The following is a 14665-nucleotide window of genomic DNA, read 5'->3' as shown; positions in this document are numbered from 1 at the left end:
AAATCCCACAACATGGGGTCTGGGGAGGGTAGAATGTACGCAGACCTTACTCCTACCAGTCTACAACATTCAGATTTGATCTATTTACTCAAAAAATTATCCAATGACTTCACAGTCACCAATACAACCCCAAGAATTATCAAATATCAAGTGCCACATGTGTTCCTACATTGACATACTACTCTGACCACAGTCAAACATTGACTTGATGTTAAGTCTTGATTCCAACTAGTTAACCTCACCTATGTGGATAGCAGGATACATATAAAAATGAAAAGAGTGTATCCTTACTTTTCCCTTTCTTATGTATCCTCAGCATAAATATTACATAAATGTTTTGCAACTGCTGCAGATTTATTTTCACTGATTTTTGTGAATTTTTCCTTCATCCCCTTAGCTAGGTCACAATGTGTAATGCATAAAACATATAGATATGTGTGTGTATACACATACTCTTTAGATATGGTAAATCCCACTCTCTAAACCCTGTCCAGGACATCTCCTCCCACCTTCACTTTCCGTTGACTCAACCACCCAAGCTCTTGGTTGGAAGTGGAGGGCTCTTGCCTTTGGAGCAACCTTACTTGTTGTACTACATAGAATATAGTTGCAGCCTAGCACACATAATGGTACTATTGTTTTCATCTCCCTACCATTCATCACATGTGCTCTGTTTCCCAAGTGAAAGTTTATGATGCATGAACATTGCGTAATCCTCACATCAGCTTTTATTACTATTTTGATGTCTTCTCTTTCTCGAACCCTAATTCATGTTATGCTTTACTCTTGTTCTTAATTTATGTAGACTTCAGTTTTGCAAAAGTTATGCTATCATGCTCTTTATGCTTATTAGAAGCTGATGATCAGAAGTCATAATACTTAAACTCCTTCTGAAAAGGAGTTATAATGCTTAAAAATCACAAACAAGATATGCCTCTGATCAGCATTTAATGCTTATGAAGGAAGATGTGCTTGTTTTTATTGCTAAACTTGGGCTTTGATATAAGGGTTAGTGACAATAACAGGTAGAAAGATGTGATTGAGAAAATAGGATATCTGTGTTTGTCTAACTGTGATTATGAGGAAAAAAAGTTTCCTGCAACTTGAAGCAATAGTTCCAAATTGGCACATCTTTCCTTTGGAGCAACCAAAATAATAATTTCAATGGTTAGGAAATGCATGCCCAATTTCTTTGAAAATCAAGAATCGATACGCCATTTTAAAAAAAAAACTAATAAAAATATATAAGTTCCAAGAGAGATACTATGGAGATGTTTGGAGGCTAAAAATGTACCTGTGGCATACATTAGGGTGATCAAGGACATGTATGAGGGAGCCAAAACCAGGGTAAGGACAGTAGGAGGGGACTCAGAGCACTTCCCAATTGTGATGGGGTTGCATCAAGGATCAACTCTTAGTCCATTTTTATTTGCCTTGGTGATGGATGAATTGACGTGACAAATTCAAGGTGAGGTGCCATGGTGTATGCTTTTCGTGGATGACATAGTCCTGATCGATGAGACTCGTAGTGGAGTTAACGCTAAGCTGGAGGATTGGAGACATACCTTAGAGTCTAAAGGGTTTAAGTTGAGTAGGACCAAGACAGAGTACTTAGAGTGCAAGTTCAGTGAGACACCTCAGGAGGTTGGCGTGGAAGTTAGGCTTGGTGCCCAAGCCATCCAAAAGAGAAGTAGTTTCAAGTATCTTAGGTCTATCATGCAAGACAGCGGGGAGATTGACGATGATGTCACACATCGTATTGAGGCAGGGTGGATGAAATGGTGGCTCGCTTCCGGAGTGCTATGCGACAAAAATGTGCCACACTTAAGGGCAAGTTCTACAAAGTGGTGGTTAGACCGGCTATGTTGTATGGGGCAGAGTGTTGGTCAATTAAGATCTCTCACATTCAAAAGATGAAAGTTGCCGAGATGAGAATGTTGAGATGGATGTATGGCCACACCAGGACCGACAAGATTAGAAATGAGGCTATTCGGGACAAGGTGGGAGTGGCCTCGGTGGAAGACAAGATGCGGAAAATGCGACTGAGATGGTTTGGACATGTGAAGAGGAGAGACACAGATGCTCAGTGAGGAGGTGTGAGAGGTTGGTCATGGATGGCTATAGAAGAGGTAGGGGTAGGCTGAAGAAGTATTGGGGAGATGTGATTAGACAGGACATGGCGCAGTTATAGCTTATCGAGGACATGACCTTAGATAGGAGGGTTTGGAGGATCCACATTAGGGTAGAAGGCTAGTAAATAGTCTCGTTATTCTTCACTATTCGTAGGCGCATTAGTATATTATAATTTTCTGTGCTCTCATTTCTGATATTTCTGTTATTATTTATTACTTTCTGTACTTTGATTACTCTATTTTATCTGCGACACTTTTGTTATTTATTTTTCTATAAAGCTTTGAATTTCTTAACCTTATCTGACCCCTTTTTATGCGTTTTTTGAGCCGAGGGTCTCTCGGAAACAGCCGTCCTACCTTAGTAGGAGTAAGATTTGCGTACACTCTACCCTCCCCAGACCCCATGTTGTGGGATTTCACTGGGTTGTTGTATAATTAGAGGACATCCTTTTAGATTATAAAAATTAAATGAAGGGTAATTTTATTTATTTTCTAATAGGTTAGGCACATTTCTATCCTTTTTCGTAATATTGGTGCACCCAATTTTATTTTATTATTTTTATTTTATGTAAAAGGAGACTGAGTTGCTGGAACCCTTGCCGCCTTCCATTCTTTTGCCTCACTGGTTGCATCCGCCGCCGCCGCCGTCATTTTTCTCAGATTCAGGTGTCACCATGCCAACCGTTAGCGTCGGAAGAGACCGTCTGTTCGAAGCCTTAGGCTGTACTTACAGTGAGTTTTTCTCTTTATATATATCTCGTGCTCCGCATGAAAGTACTTTTCATCTTAGATTGAAAAAAACTTTTTTTTTTTGATATAAACTTTCAGCTGATGAAGAATTCGACGAATTGTGCTTTAAGTTTGGTATTGAGCTCGATGATATAGTAAGCACTACTGAAATCCTCATTTCTCACCCATGAAGAAGTGTTATTCACTTTGTTTTGTATCGGTCTGGCCTTAGAATATGCATTGTGTAATTGAACACCTCCTCTGCGCTTCATTTTAAAAAAAATGTTATATAGTAAAGTTGTTTGTGGTTTTTAACTCTGTATCCAAAAAGTTGTGAATTGAGCAAATTGACGCTGCTGTTATACTTTGGACCAGTAATTTTTGGGGATGTAAGGAGTAATTTGTATAGTCGTATGTGTTTTTATCTCTTGAGCTAGTTTATTTGATCCAAGCAGTGGGTTGTTGGTTTATTATTGAGCTTATTCATGTGCGAAAAATGCAGACAACAGAAAAAGCAATACAGAGAAAAGAGAAGCATTTGGAGGAAGAGGGGGTGGAAGATGATGGAGAGACTATATACAAAATTGAAGTTCCAGCAAACAGGTGGTCTTGTCTGCTTTTCATAATTACATTGCAGAATCAATTTTCCTGAATTTGTAGAAAGTTTTGGAGGTTTTGTTTATGCTTTGAATGTTTGGAAACTAGTATAACTGATTTTCCTTGGTGACTTATTAGTCTTTTTGCACTTAGTTTAGTTTAGTGGAGTGGGGTTGTCTAGAAATGTTTAATTATTTGTTATCTGGTGGATAACAGTGTTGCTTTTAATTTTTGTACTGACAGTGTAATATGTCTTCATGCAAACTGGTATTGCAGATATGATTTGCTTTGTCTTGAAGGACTAGCGCAAGCTCTCCGAATATTTAATGGGCTTGACCCAATCCCAACATATAAGGTGGCGAATATTGGTAAAGAATCTATGCTTGAAGTGCGTGTGAGAACAGAGGTACTACTTGCTAAAGTTATGTATGTGTTAAGTATTTTACAACCATTAAATGTGATAAAGAAACTATATTGCATTAACATTTGTCTTTTCATGTCTAGACATCCAAGATTCGCCCATATGTTGTATGTGCTGTTTTAAGAGGTGTAACATTTGATGAGGCTAAGTACAATAGCTTCATTGAACTACAAGATAGGTTGCATCAAAACATTTGCAGGTATTACCAGACTATAAAGGGCAGTTTAAATTCCTATTTACCTTTTCTATTTCAACTGAATTTTTTATTGTTGAGACATACAACAACTACAACTACAACAACAACATACCCAGTGAAATCCCACATAATATAATTAAATAATTGCCCCAAGCTTTCAATCTAATGGTAAGAGCTCAATGTGGGTTAGGTCCTCGTGGTTCAGATCATGCTACGGACAAAAGCTTGGTATTTAAGTGAAGAAGGATAGAGGTACAGGCTTACTCTTTCAAGTTCTGGAAGCGTCATTAGCTCTTAAGATTTCTCGATTTGTAAAAGAAAATTAAATAATTAAAATTGTGCTCTTTCTAATATAATGAGATGGTCACCCACTTCAACATGACATTAGATCTGATAGAAATGTTAGGCTCAAATCTCACCACCATAGAAAAAGATCTTCTATGTTTGGCCCAAGAACTAGAATCAAGCCACATGTGACGTGGCGTGCTGAGACATTATATAGTTTAAGTGATTAAAATGTGTTCACCTTAAAAACTTAAGCTTAGATGAGATGGTTGCACACTACAACACCTATCTAACTCTTTTAATTTCTTTGGTTTCTGTTAGTCCTACTTGATGTTAAATTTTGCTTAATGACATCTTGAAGCATGGAAGATCTCAAGGAGGGTGGAATTCTTATATTCTCTTTTTGATCTTTTTTGTTTCGACTGTAAAAATACTGTAAACCTTTGTTCTTATGCGGTCTATTCTTAGTATGCGTTTGGACATGCGAAATCACGAGATGAAATCACTGGTTGAAATCATGAGATGAAGGGTTGATTAAGTGGTTATATCACAATTAGCCAACTTGAAGGTGACATGTGAAATCATTGCAAGTTTTTGGTAAACTAGTTTTAAGATCTCTTTAGAATAGGTAAAGATGGAATGCAGGGTGTATTTTTTAATATTTTGAATTCTGGGTAAACTTGTCTATCCATGAATGTAATGGCTTACATGTTGAGGAGAAAGTATAAAGGTGCTAATACTGTTAAAAGTAGATGGGTTGAATATAATTGCTTAAATTCTTCTATATTTATTTCTTTTGTACATCTATATCCATTTTTGTGGTGGGGGAAACAATTACTTGAGCCAATGATCTATTGGAAACAATTTCTCTATCTTTATGAGGTTGGGGTAAGGTTCGCGTACACTCTGCATGGCCGCGGACACTCTATCCTTCCTAGACCCCACTCGTGGGATTACACTGGTTATGTTGTTGATGCTTCCTTTAGATGTTATCATCCTTTCTTGTTCTTTTTTCCCGTGCAGAGGATCATTGATTTTGACAATCTCTTCATTTGTCTATCTTAAAACTAGTATACTATATGTCTTTCCTACTACCTTCAACTTTTCATCTTGGCGTTTTCTTCGGACTTCTGCAGAAGTGCCCTTCTAAGCTTCTGAATTTGGTTTCATCACTTTGTTTTTGATTTCTTCTCTATCTAGATATGAATAATGAGTAGAATTTAGAAGAATCCTCTATCACATAATGAAAACCCTCACAAGGTTTTTCTTCCTCATTGTTATTTTTTTTTGTTTATATAATAACAATGTTTCTTGAGTCAGCTTGCACACACTTTGATTATTACACAGGTGCATGCTACCTCCCACCAGGACACTCTCCATTACAACAAAATGGGAAGAAATCACCTAGTAATTTTTGCCACTATTGGGATTTAAACCATTATCTCCCGTAGTTTTTATCCACTTACAGAGCACTACTCCACTAGGCCACATCCTTGGATGGTGGTGGGGGTGGTGGTGACAATGCTGCTTTTTCTTCTTCTTATTGTTGTCGTTGTTGTTGTTGAATTGTTTTTCCATGAGCATTATCCTTACAATATACTTCGAGTATTTTGGGGAATCACATCTTTATTATCTGAAAGAGTCCTGCATATGTTTTCTCTTGCTTATGCTTATGTACATTGTTTTTTCTCCTTTTTGCTTTTAACAGGCGAAGAACCTTGGTGGCAATTGGTACCCATGACCTAGATACAATTGAAGGACCTTTCACATATGAGGTATATGCAAGTTGCTATACCTAACTTCCTTCAAAGTTATTCCTGTATTTGATTGTCTCTAAATTAGAGCGACAGACAGATTTTTCCTTTAAAATCTGATTCTTGTGTACTGCATTCTTTTCCCTACGTAGTTTAAGATGGTGGATGTTTAAACCTTTTCCCCTTTAATTTCAGGCTTTGCCTCCTGCAGAAATAAATTTTGTGCCGTTAAAGCAGGTAATTGGTTTAGTTTAGCAGTTGGCTTATGATGGTGTTAAAGCTGATATTTTGTGGTTGTTTTTTCAGACCAGAAACTTTAGAGCTGATGAGCTGATGGAACTTTACAAAGTGAGTTGCAACTTATCCTTTTATTCTTTGTCTGTATTGTTGTTCTTGTTATTATCATGAAGATTCAAATAAATTAATTTTTTACTTTAAAGACATCTCTAACACACCACTGCGCTGATTTACAGTCCGATTTGAAGCTGAAGAAGTTTCTGCACATAATCGAGAATTCACCAGTGTACCCTGTTATATATGATTGTAAAAGGTATCCAGTTTACAAATGAGCCTTTCCCTTTGGAGCTATCTTACTGCATTTATTTACTTCGTTGCATACTTGCATGCCCAATGACCTGTGTGCTTTTTTAGATAAAGTAATACTTTTATTTATAATGTCTGGAAACAAAAGACTAGTTGGAGACATGAGCGAGGGTGTTGTGGTTGGAGGAAGGGGATTCAAACACGATTCTTTTGTGGAGTAGCAAGTTGCAAACAGAGAGATTGAACAGATTCCTTTGAAGTGGGACGGGAAGTGCATGAGGGGGTGGAGGGGACAGAAGAGTCGGCTTAGGTTGCTAGATCATTAATTTAAAGAGGAAGCGTGGTGGAGACGATAATTGAGGCTGTAGGTTTGTTATTAGGTGGGAAAGGAGAAGAAGGGGTGTTTGGAGAGGGAGATCGGGGAACATGAGGTGAGGGAGGCGATGGTTTATTGTATGGTGGATAAAGCCTCGGGCAAAATGGGTTCGTGTTGGCATTCTTTTGGCAGGGTTCGGATACATTTAAAGGTGAGGTGATGCAGCCTATTAGGGAGTTTCAGGAGGGGGTATAGTTTGAAAAAAGTCTTGATGCATCTTTATTATCATCATTCCTCAAACGGAAGGAGCAATGAGCATCAAGAATTATAGACTTATTATTCTAGTGGGTAACATCTATGAGATAATCTATAAGGTGCTTTCTATTAGACTAAAGAAGGTTCCAGACGAGACTATGGCTACTTCCCAAAATGCTTTTGTTGAGGGGACAGATTTTTGATGAAATTTGGCCACTATCTTTCTACAACTCATTAGTCACTCTCTGTTCTGCAGGACTGTTTTGTCTTTACCCCCCATTATTAATGGTGCACATTCGGCCATTTCACTGAAAACAAAGAACGTGTTTATAGAATGTACAGCCACAGATTTGACGAAGGCCAACATTGTTCTGAACACGATGGTAGGAGCTAGAAGCTCATTTTCTTTTCCTTCTTTGGTTTGCTGGGACTTTGACTAATTAATATATATTATATGTAGGTAACTATGTTTTCAGTGTACTGTGAGCGGAAGTTTGAAGTTGAACCAGTTAAAGTAACATATCCTCATGGAGAATCATTTGTTTGCCCCGATCTTTCAATCTACAACATGAATGTGCCTTTGTCCTACATTACTGGCATCATTGGAGTTCAATTGCCAGAGGATAAGGTATTATAGAGTTTTGTCATTCATTCTCTATTCTTATCTTTTTCATGTATTCAGGAGTTCCTCTCATTTTATCATCTTATCTTCATGAAAATTATGATATTGCTCACAAATGTTCTGTAACTTCCAATATTTAAGACTTCAGCATTTAGCCAACAGAATGCAGTGCCTATGGAAACTATACCAAGTCCCCATGGTTGCATAGACATTAGTGTGTGGTGGTGGATGTCATTATGCTTGAAACAATATCTGGGGGATTTTCTTGATCGGTAATATAAATCATGCCTTATAGATAAGTAGGACATCCCATAAATGCATCATATACAAAGACAGTTGATTTTCGGTGACAAGGTTGATACATGTCTTCTTGTTTCTTTTTTCTTTATCAGAAAACAATGATAATTGATTTTTTGGTTACTAAAATGTTTGTCTTGAAGCATTGAGTACCAATTCCCTTCCATTAGATTGATGGAAACAAATACCACTTACTTTATCAAAAAAAATGATGGCACCAAGGGGGAGCCCCCCTAAAGTTTATGTGGGTTCCAAAGCCTTATGATATCTGAAGAGGATGACAAAACCAACTTGGAAACTATCTTTTTGCCGATTAACTCTCTAATTCCTACTAACTAGTAATACCTACAAAAACTTCATTGTTTTTGGAAGGCATAAGAATGCCCTTAAGCTGGACTCGAGAAATATTCATCAACCTGCGAAGGTGTAAGAAAGCATTTAAGTTTCAAAAGAACAAAAGAAATGAAAAACAAATTTGTGCGTCCGAGTTGCCAAACCTAATCAAGAAAGTTTTTTAAGTTATTAGTTTCTTTGAATTTCTTTTCCATGTCTTGGATGTGCCTCAGAAAGTAGCATCAAACGTGAGGCTACGGTATGATTTTGATCTACTGGCTTAGTGTTTGGACACCCCATGCACTCATGGTACTTTTATTGGCTTTAATAACATGGCCATTTCAGAATTTTCATCACATTGTTTAAATGCTCCTCAGAAATTTTTGGCAGTAGTTGGTTGTCTCTTTTAGCTTTTATGTGATGGACCTTTGTTGCTTTTTCTGCTGTATTATTCTTGAGTAGAAAAGAAGATGGAATTTTTTCTTTAGACACTAAACAATAATTCAGGTGGCTAGTTTGTTGCATAAAATGCAATTGCGTGCAGAGAAATCTGTATCAGAAGATAAAGAAGTCAAGTTTGTTGTATCTGTTCCTCCCACAAGAAGTGACGTTCTTCATCCATGTGATGTAGCGGAGGTATTTGCTATGATGCATTACTGCTTATAGTTACTATCCCACCATATCTTTTCTGTCTTTCTTCTTATATGGATTCAACTTCTCTATCCTTTTCTGAAGGATGTTGCAATTGCTTATGGCTACAATGAGATCCCAAAGAGGAAACCTGCATCTTTGAATCCTTTACCTCTCAGTCAATTCAGTGATCTAATTCGTACAGAGGTAATGTACTTATACACTTCTGTGTGGTTCATATTGCTAACACAGACTTCAGGCTGTCATGACATTTATGTCTTTGCAGAAGGCAGCATCACTTTCTATTGTGTTTTTGTGTTGTCTCTGTTATGTGCAATCTTTAATAAAATTAATTCTTCTCTTGATGTTGCTTCATTCTCGGAAGTGGCACTATAGTTTGGGACCTTTGGAGTTGGTTAAACAAACTTTAGCCTTTTATTCAGTTCTAGGCTTCTAGCCAGGAAGAGGGTGGGGAGTTTGTGTCAATTTTAGTTCCAAGTTTTTTTTTAGTATTCTAGTTGGATTATAACCTCTTGTGTGCTAGACACCCCTTCTTCATTTTTTTTTGATCAGGTACTTCCTTCTTCGTTTATTCTTTTCGAATTTTGGACTTCAGTATTGAAGTCCGTTTATTAAGATTTCTTCATAGAATGATGATGTAGATAATTACTGCCTACTGAGATGTCTTATTGGACTATATGAAATTCAGTTTTTCAACTGCAGCTTAGGTACTTAAGTATTCTGCGGTAGTCACATAATTTTTCGAAAAAGAACTAACCTGTGCTTTTCTTCCTAATGAAGTTGTCCTCTGTGTGTATACTTGATTGTGTTCTTGATTCACAAATTGTTTTTGTTACTTTTGCTTCCCATCTAACTTAATGTTTTTCCTATTTTAGATTGCAATGGCTGGTTATACTGAGGTGTTAACATGGATCTTGTGTTCCAAGAAAGAAATTTTCTCCATGTTGAACCGTGAAGAGGATAACTCTGCTGTGATCATTGCTGATTCTCGTACGTCTGAATTTGAGGTGACTCTGCTCTGTCCCGAAAAGAAATAACTTGTCAATTGACTCTATGGTCCCCCTGCCAGAAGTCCATTATTGCGTGGTTTAGACCGTTAATTAGGAAGAAGAAAATTTAGCATTTCACTTTGAATATTGATTAAAAAGACGACATTTAATATAAAATCTGGTGTATGTACAACGAGATAAATAGAAGGCTGATTAAAACACAACATTTATATCAGTTGTTTTATGCAGTGTCTTGGTGGGCTAAGATATCCTTTCCCCCCAAATGACCATAGTACCCTCAAAGATGCAACAAATAGCCAGATAGGGATGCTCAAATATCTTTTGGGCCATGGGCCTGTTTTGACATGATTTGCACGAACCTCCTACAAAGTAATTTGGTACTTGGTACTGGACCTGTTAGGCTTTAACAATATGATGCAAATAAGAATGTTCTTGAGGCTGACCCAACCAAGAGTTTACTAGACAACCCATTTTTGGGGGCACATGGTTGATAGTGGCTGATTTGCTTTCTGCCCGCTCCATGTGTCTGATGGCTTCCCCTCCTAAGATAAGGGTAACTCAACTAAAGGCCATGTGCACATCACACATTATGAGGACTTGTTTCGTAAGAATTGACTTTGGTTATGCAAATTATGCCAAATCAAAGCAATAACACACAAAAAGGCAATAAACAAGCACACTCAGACAATTACCAGTAACCAGCTAAAGGAAGGCAATCAAGCAAACAAGATGTCAATCCAAGTTGTTCCCAGAAAAGTGGATACAAGTCAACATTTTCAAAGCCCGAATTCTAAAAATCCTACAATGGAGTTGCCAGAGCTGTCATGCCTCTTGCACAACCAACTTTGTCCTTTCCTGGCTTGCCTCAACATTCATTTTTTTTTAATAACCGTGGTGTTCGGTCCATCTTGCACACACCTCGACCAATTCCCCTGAATACGTGCTACCACCCACCAACAAGTACCAGGTAATTCTGTCCATATAGGCTAGGACAAAAAAGGACAGACGAGAAGAAATCACCTATTGTTTTTGTCTGTTGGGATTTGAACCTAAGACCTCATGGTTCTCAACACACTTCATTGACTACTAGGCCACACTCTTGGGGGCCACTTGCTTCAACATTCTTTGAAATGCCTTTCAGAATCAATATGGGTGCACGAGTTTCTTCACCTTCGACGGGCTTAGCCATGTTTTCATTTAGGGATTGAAACTCAAAATAAGAAGTTAGTATTTGACATCTTTCATTTTTGTCTTTGCTGCTTATAGGAGAATTGTTGTGTATCAAAATTAGATATCCTGGATTCGAATTTAAACACGTCTCTACCCTAGAAAGGGAGAAAGTACTCCGCAGAGATAATTATGGTAGACGATGATAAAGTCCTTGTTGTTGTATCCCCTTTGTCCAGTCTAGTAATTTTTTTGGTTACCTACTTAAAAGAGATACTGCTTTGTGTAACAATCTGCTGTCCTTGATTTTGATTTAATTAAATGCAAACTACAGGCCTTTTTAATTTATATATAGTTGCAGGTTTCTTCTATTTGCATATTTTTGTTCTAGTTATGTATCAAATACTGGTAATTGAAACAGCTCTCATTTTACAGGTTGTTCGGCCTACTCTCATGCCTGGACTATTGAGAACTGTGGGGCATAATAAAGACCATCCCAAGCCTATAAAGGTAAATGAAGACAGCTAACTTCTGCATGGTTTCACCTGCCATTTACTCTACCACTGACCTTATTGCTTCAATGTGTGAAATAAGCTTAAGATTGCAATTAGTGACAGTTGTAAGTAAATAGTATTTCTCACCAAGTCGTCTAATAGACTATATTTTCTGGCTATAAAAAACTTAATTATGTGGGATATGTTTGTTTAACAACTAGTGAAGGGAGTTTCTGCTTAATTATAAGTACATTTGTTATATAGTACTTTTTTGCTATCTCCAAGTATTAAGTTGTGTGATTCTTGTTACTATCATGCATATTTCTATCATTGCTACTGTTTTGGTGTAGTTACTGCCTTGAATTTTTATTTCTTTTGCCAATCCTTTTGTGAGTGACTTCTGCATGTTAAATTTAATGTCTTAATTCCGTTTTTGGTTTCAGATTTTTGAAGTTGGTGATGTAGTCCTCTTAGATGGCACAAATGATGTTGGTGCAGTAAACCGTCGCCACCTTGCTGCTCTGTATTGCGGCGCAAACTCAGGATTTGAGGTACAGATTTACCACATTTGTAGCTCATACAGTGGTAGTTTAGTACATCGTGGTAGTTTAGTAGTTCTACACTGTAAAATCTCCTTGGATGTGAACTATTTGAAATACGTATAGACACTCTCCGTAGCATCGGCTGCACATTACAAGCTCCGGTTGGAATATGTACTGTAGTTTGGACGGATATTATACTTGTAAAGGAAGCTCTGTTCTAGGTCTCTATTTTTTTCTTCAGGGAGAGTTGAATGCAAGTGAGTTTAAAATGGAAAGACTGTTGGGTATATGAAAATCTTGTATTGCCTCGATCATGAAAGTTATTTCATATGAGAGCTGGACCTAATTATGAAGTGACCTCTGCCATCCAGTCCCTGCAGGTTCCCTTTTGGTCTTCCCCTCAGAGTGACCCATTTCCTATTGTGCCTTCTGTTGCAATAAGATTGCCCTGCTTCCCTTTATGATCTGCTATAAATAGCTTGACCTCGCTTCAACAGGATTTTTTTTTTCTCCGTGTTATTTGAAATTTTAGTGACATTTTTCAGTTGAGTTCTCCACTTGTACAAATGATTGTTAAAACAATTATTTACCAAATTCAATAAAATAATCGATTCAAGCATTCTGTTCTTAGTCTTGTGCTAGTTAGAACTTAGAATATGTTGGGATAAGGGAGTAAGACATGGATCATTGCAAGTACTGCTCTCCTTTTGCAAGAACTCTTGTGTGCACAGAGAGAGTTCTGGATAAGTCCATGGTTAGCTTAGGTTGCAGAATGATTTCAAATCCTTCTTCGACATCAGTTGTGCTGTGATGATTTCTGCAAATTCTGAACTTCTGCATCCACAACTACTATTTACCTCTGGAGAATAAGACCAAACTTGGAAGGTTCTTGAATAAAATATATATTGCTATTTTGCTTATAGTGAAGTTCTACTATAAGAATATCTGGAGTGGAACTTCATTCCTTAAATATAAATTCTTCTGACTTCGAAGCAATGATTTTGATTACTTCATTCTATTATCAGAGTCATATGTATAATTAGAATAGTCCTGTAGTTTGTGCACTAGCTTCTAGGCACTCAAACATTCGACTCTCTTCACATTTTTTCCAGCTAATACATGGTCTAGTTGACAAAATCATGGAAGCAACTGGTACTACTTTTGTATCACCTGGAAACAGTACAGGCTACTACATAGAAAAATCAGAGGTAATTGTTTGCATTTTGCCAATTTGTTTCCTTTCATTTCATTAATGACTATTGCTCTGTGTGCTTATTTTCTTTCTTAATGTGTCATAGGAGCCTGCATTTCTTCAGGGAAGACAAGCTAGCGTTATTTACGGAGGAAAGCGAATTGGAACATTCGGTATTGTGCACCCTAAGGTATTCACTTATTATGCATTGATTCTGTATAACTTGTCAATTAATTAGGAACATATTCTAATTACTTGCATTTGCATTCATTTTAAAGCATCTTGAGTTTGGTGAAGTCCTATATAAAGCTTTTACCCTTCTTGTTGGGCTATAGGCAATTCGTATCCAACATATTTTCATTTTGGATGCATGATTAAAATGTACCCTTGCATAGGTATTACAGATCATTACAGTGACCACTTCAAATATTTGTCTTGGACGGTACAGCTGACACCAATTTCGAAAAGAAAAATTATTAGCATGCCATAACAGCCTGAATTCACCTAATGGTTTCCACTTTAGACAGTATAACTTCTACTGTTAACAAGGATTGAGGCCACCTGTGATAACCTGAAAAGCAGAACCTTAGCGCTGTTTGTAACTGCAAATTTATATGTTTTTGTCTTTTGGTTTCAGGTCCTCAAAGAGTATGACATTCCAGATCCCTGCACCTTTCTGGAGCTTGACATGCAGAGCTTCCTATAGTCAGGTTTCATTATGCAGTATTTTTACACGCTCCCTTCTCACTTCTTACTTGCTTTTTACCGGAATAAACACACCTCTAATTTATGTTTGCCAGAGCATCAGCTACCTTGCCCTTTTCTTCATGCTAATGCTTTGTCGCATTGGTTCCATGAAGTACTTATAAATTCGTTTATCAAACTGTGTTGCTTTTGATATCCCGGGGCCTTGAGCTGTTCGAATGTGGTGACAATTTTGACAGATATCTCTATGTATTGATCGATACTTTGTAATTTGAGGAAGAAAGATGATCCAACATTCATTTGGTTCACTTACTGTTTGTCAGGAAACCCTCTCCTCAACATTGAGATTATCATTAAGCAAACCTAAGATGATTTACTTTTAATGAAGCTGTTCACTTGTTTACCCTCTCTTATATATCTGAAT

General features: G+C 37.3%; 1 protein-coding gene across 2 annotated transcripts; it reads left to right on the top strand.

Annotated features, from left to right (window-relative positions):
• The first annotated feature begins 2691 nt into the window (after positions 1-2691).
• On the top strand, positions 2692-14654 carry LOC129887961 (phenylalanine--tRNA ligase beta subunit, cytoplasmic). 2 transcript variants are annotated; one of them, XM_055963218.1, is made up of 20 exons: positions 2692-2864; positions 2961-3016; positions 3364-3464; positions 3735-3864; positions 3963-4078; positions 6069-6135; positions 6310-6351; positions 6421-6462; positions 6588-6664; positions 7485-7611; positions 7689-7856; positions 8988-9116; positions 9216-9317; positions 10007-10138; positions 11744-11818; positions 12246-12353; positions 13457-13552; positions 13643-13726; positions 14174-14246; positions 14337-14654. In XM_055963218.1, the coding sequence occupies exons 1-19, from the start codon at positions 2807-2809 to the stop codon at positions 14240-14242; spliced, it is 1779 nt and encodes a 592-aa protein (XP_055819193.1). In that variant the 5' UTR covers positions 2692-2806; the 3' UTR covers positions 14243-14246; positions 14337-14654. The 2 variants fall into 2 exon arrangements, with proteins under 2 accessions (XP_055819193.1, XP_055819194.1); XM_055963219.1 differs by lacking the exon at positions 6310-6351.
• Positions 14655-14665: the final 11 nt, after the last annotated feature.

This window comes from Solanum dulcamara, chromosome 4 (assembly GCF_947179165.1).
Source record: "Solanum dulcamara chromosome 4, daSolDulc1.2, whole genome shotgun sequence".
Lineage (NCBI taxonomy): Eukaryota > Viridiplantae > Streptophyta > Magnoliopsida > Solanales > Solanaceae > Solanum > Solanum dulcamara.
This window is presented reverse-complemented; position numbering and strand designations above follow the sequence as displayed.

Coding starts and splice junctions, on each gene's coding strand:
- LOC129887961 (XM_055963218.1), top strand. CDS start 2,807: ATGCCAACCGTTAGCGTCGGAAGAGACCGTCTGTTCGAAGCCTTAGGC. Junction 7,857..8,987: donor TTCAATTGCCAGAGGATAAG/GTATTATAGAGT, acceptor ACAATAATTCAG/GTGGCTAGTTTGTTGCATAA. Junction 13,553..13,642: donor ACTACATAGAAAAATCAGAG/GTAATTGTTTGC, acceptor AATGTGTCATAG/GAGCCTGCATTTCTTCAGGG.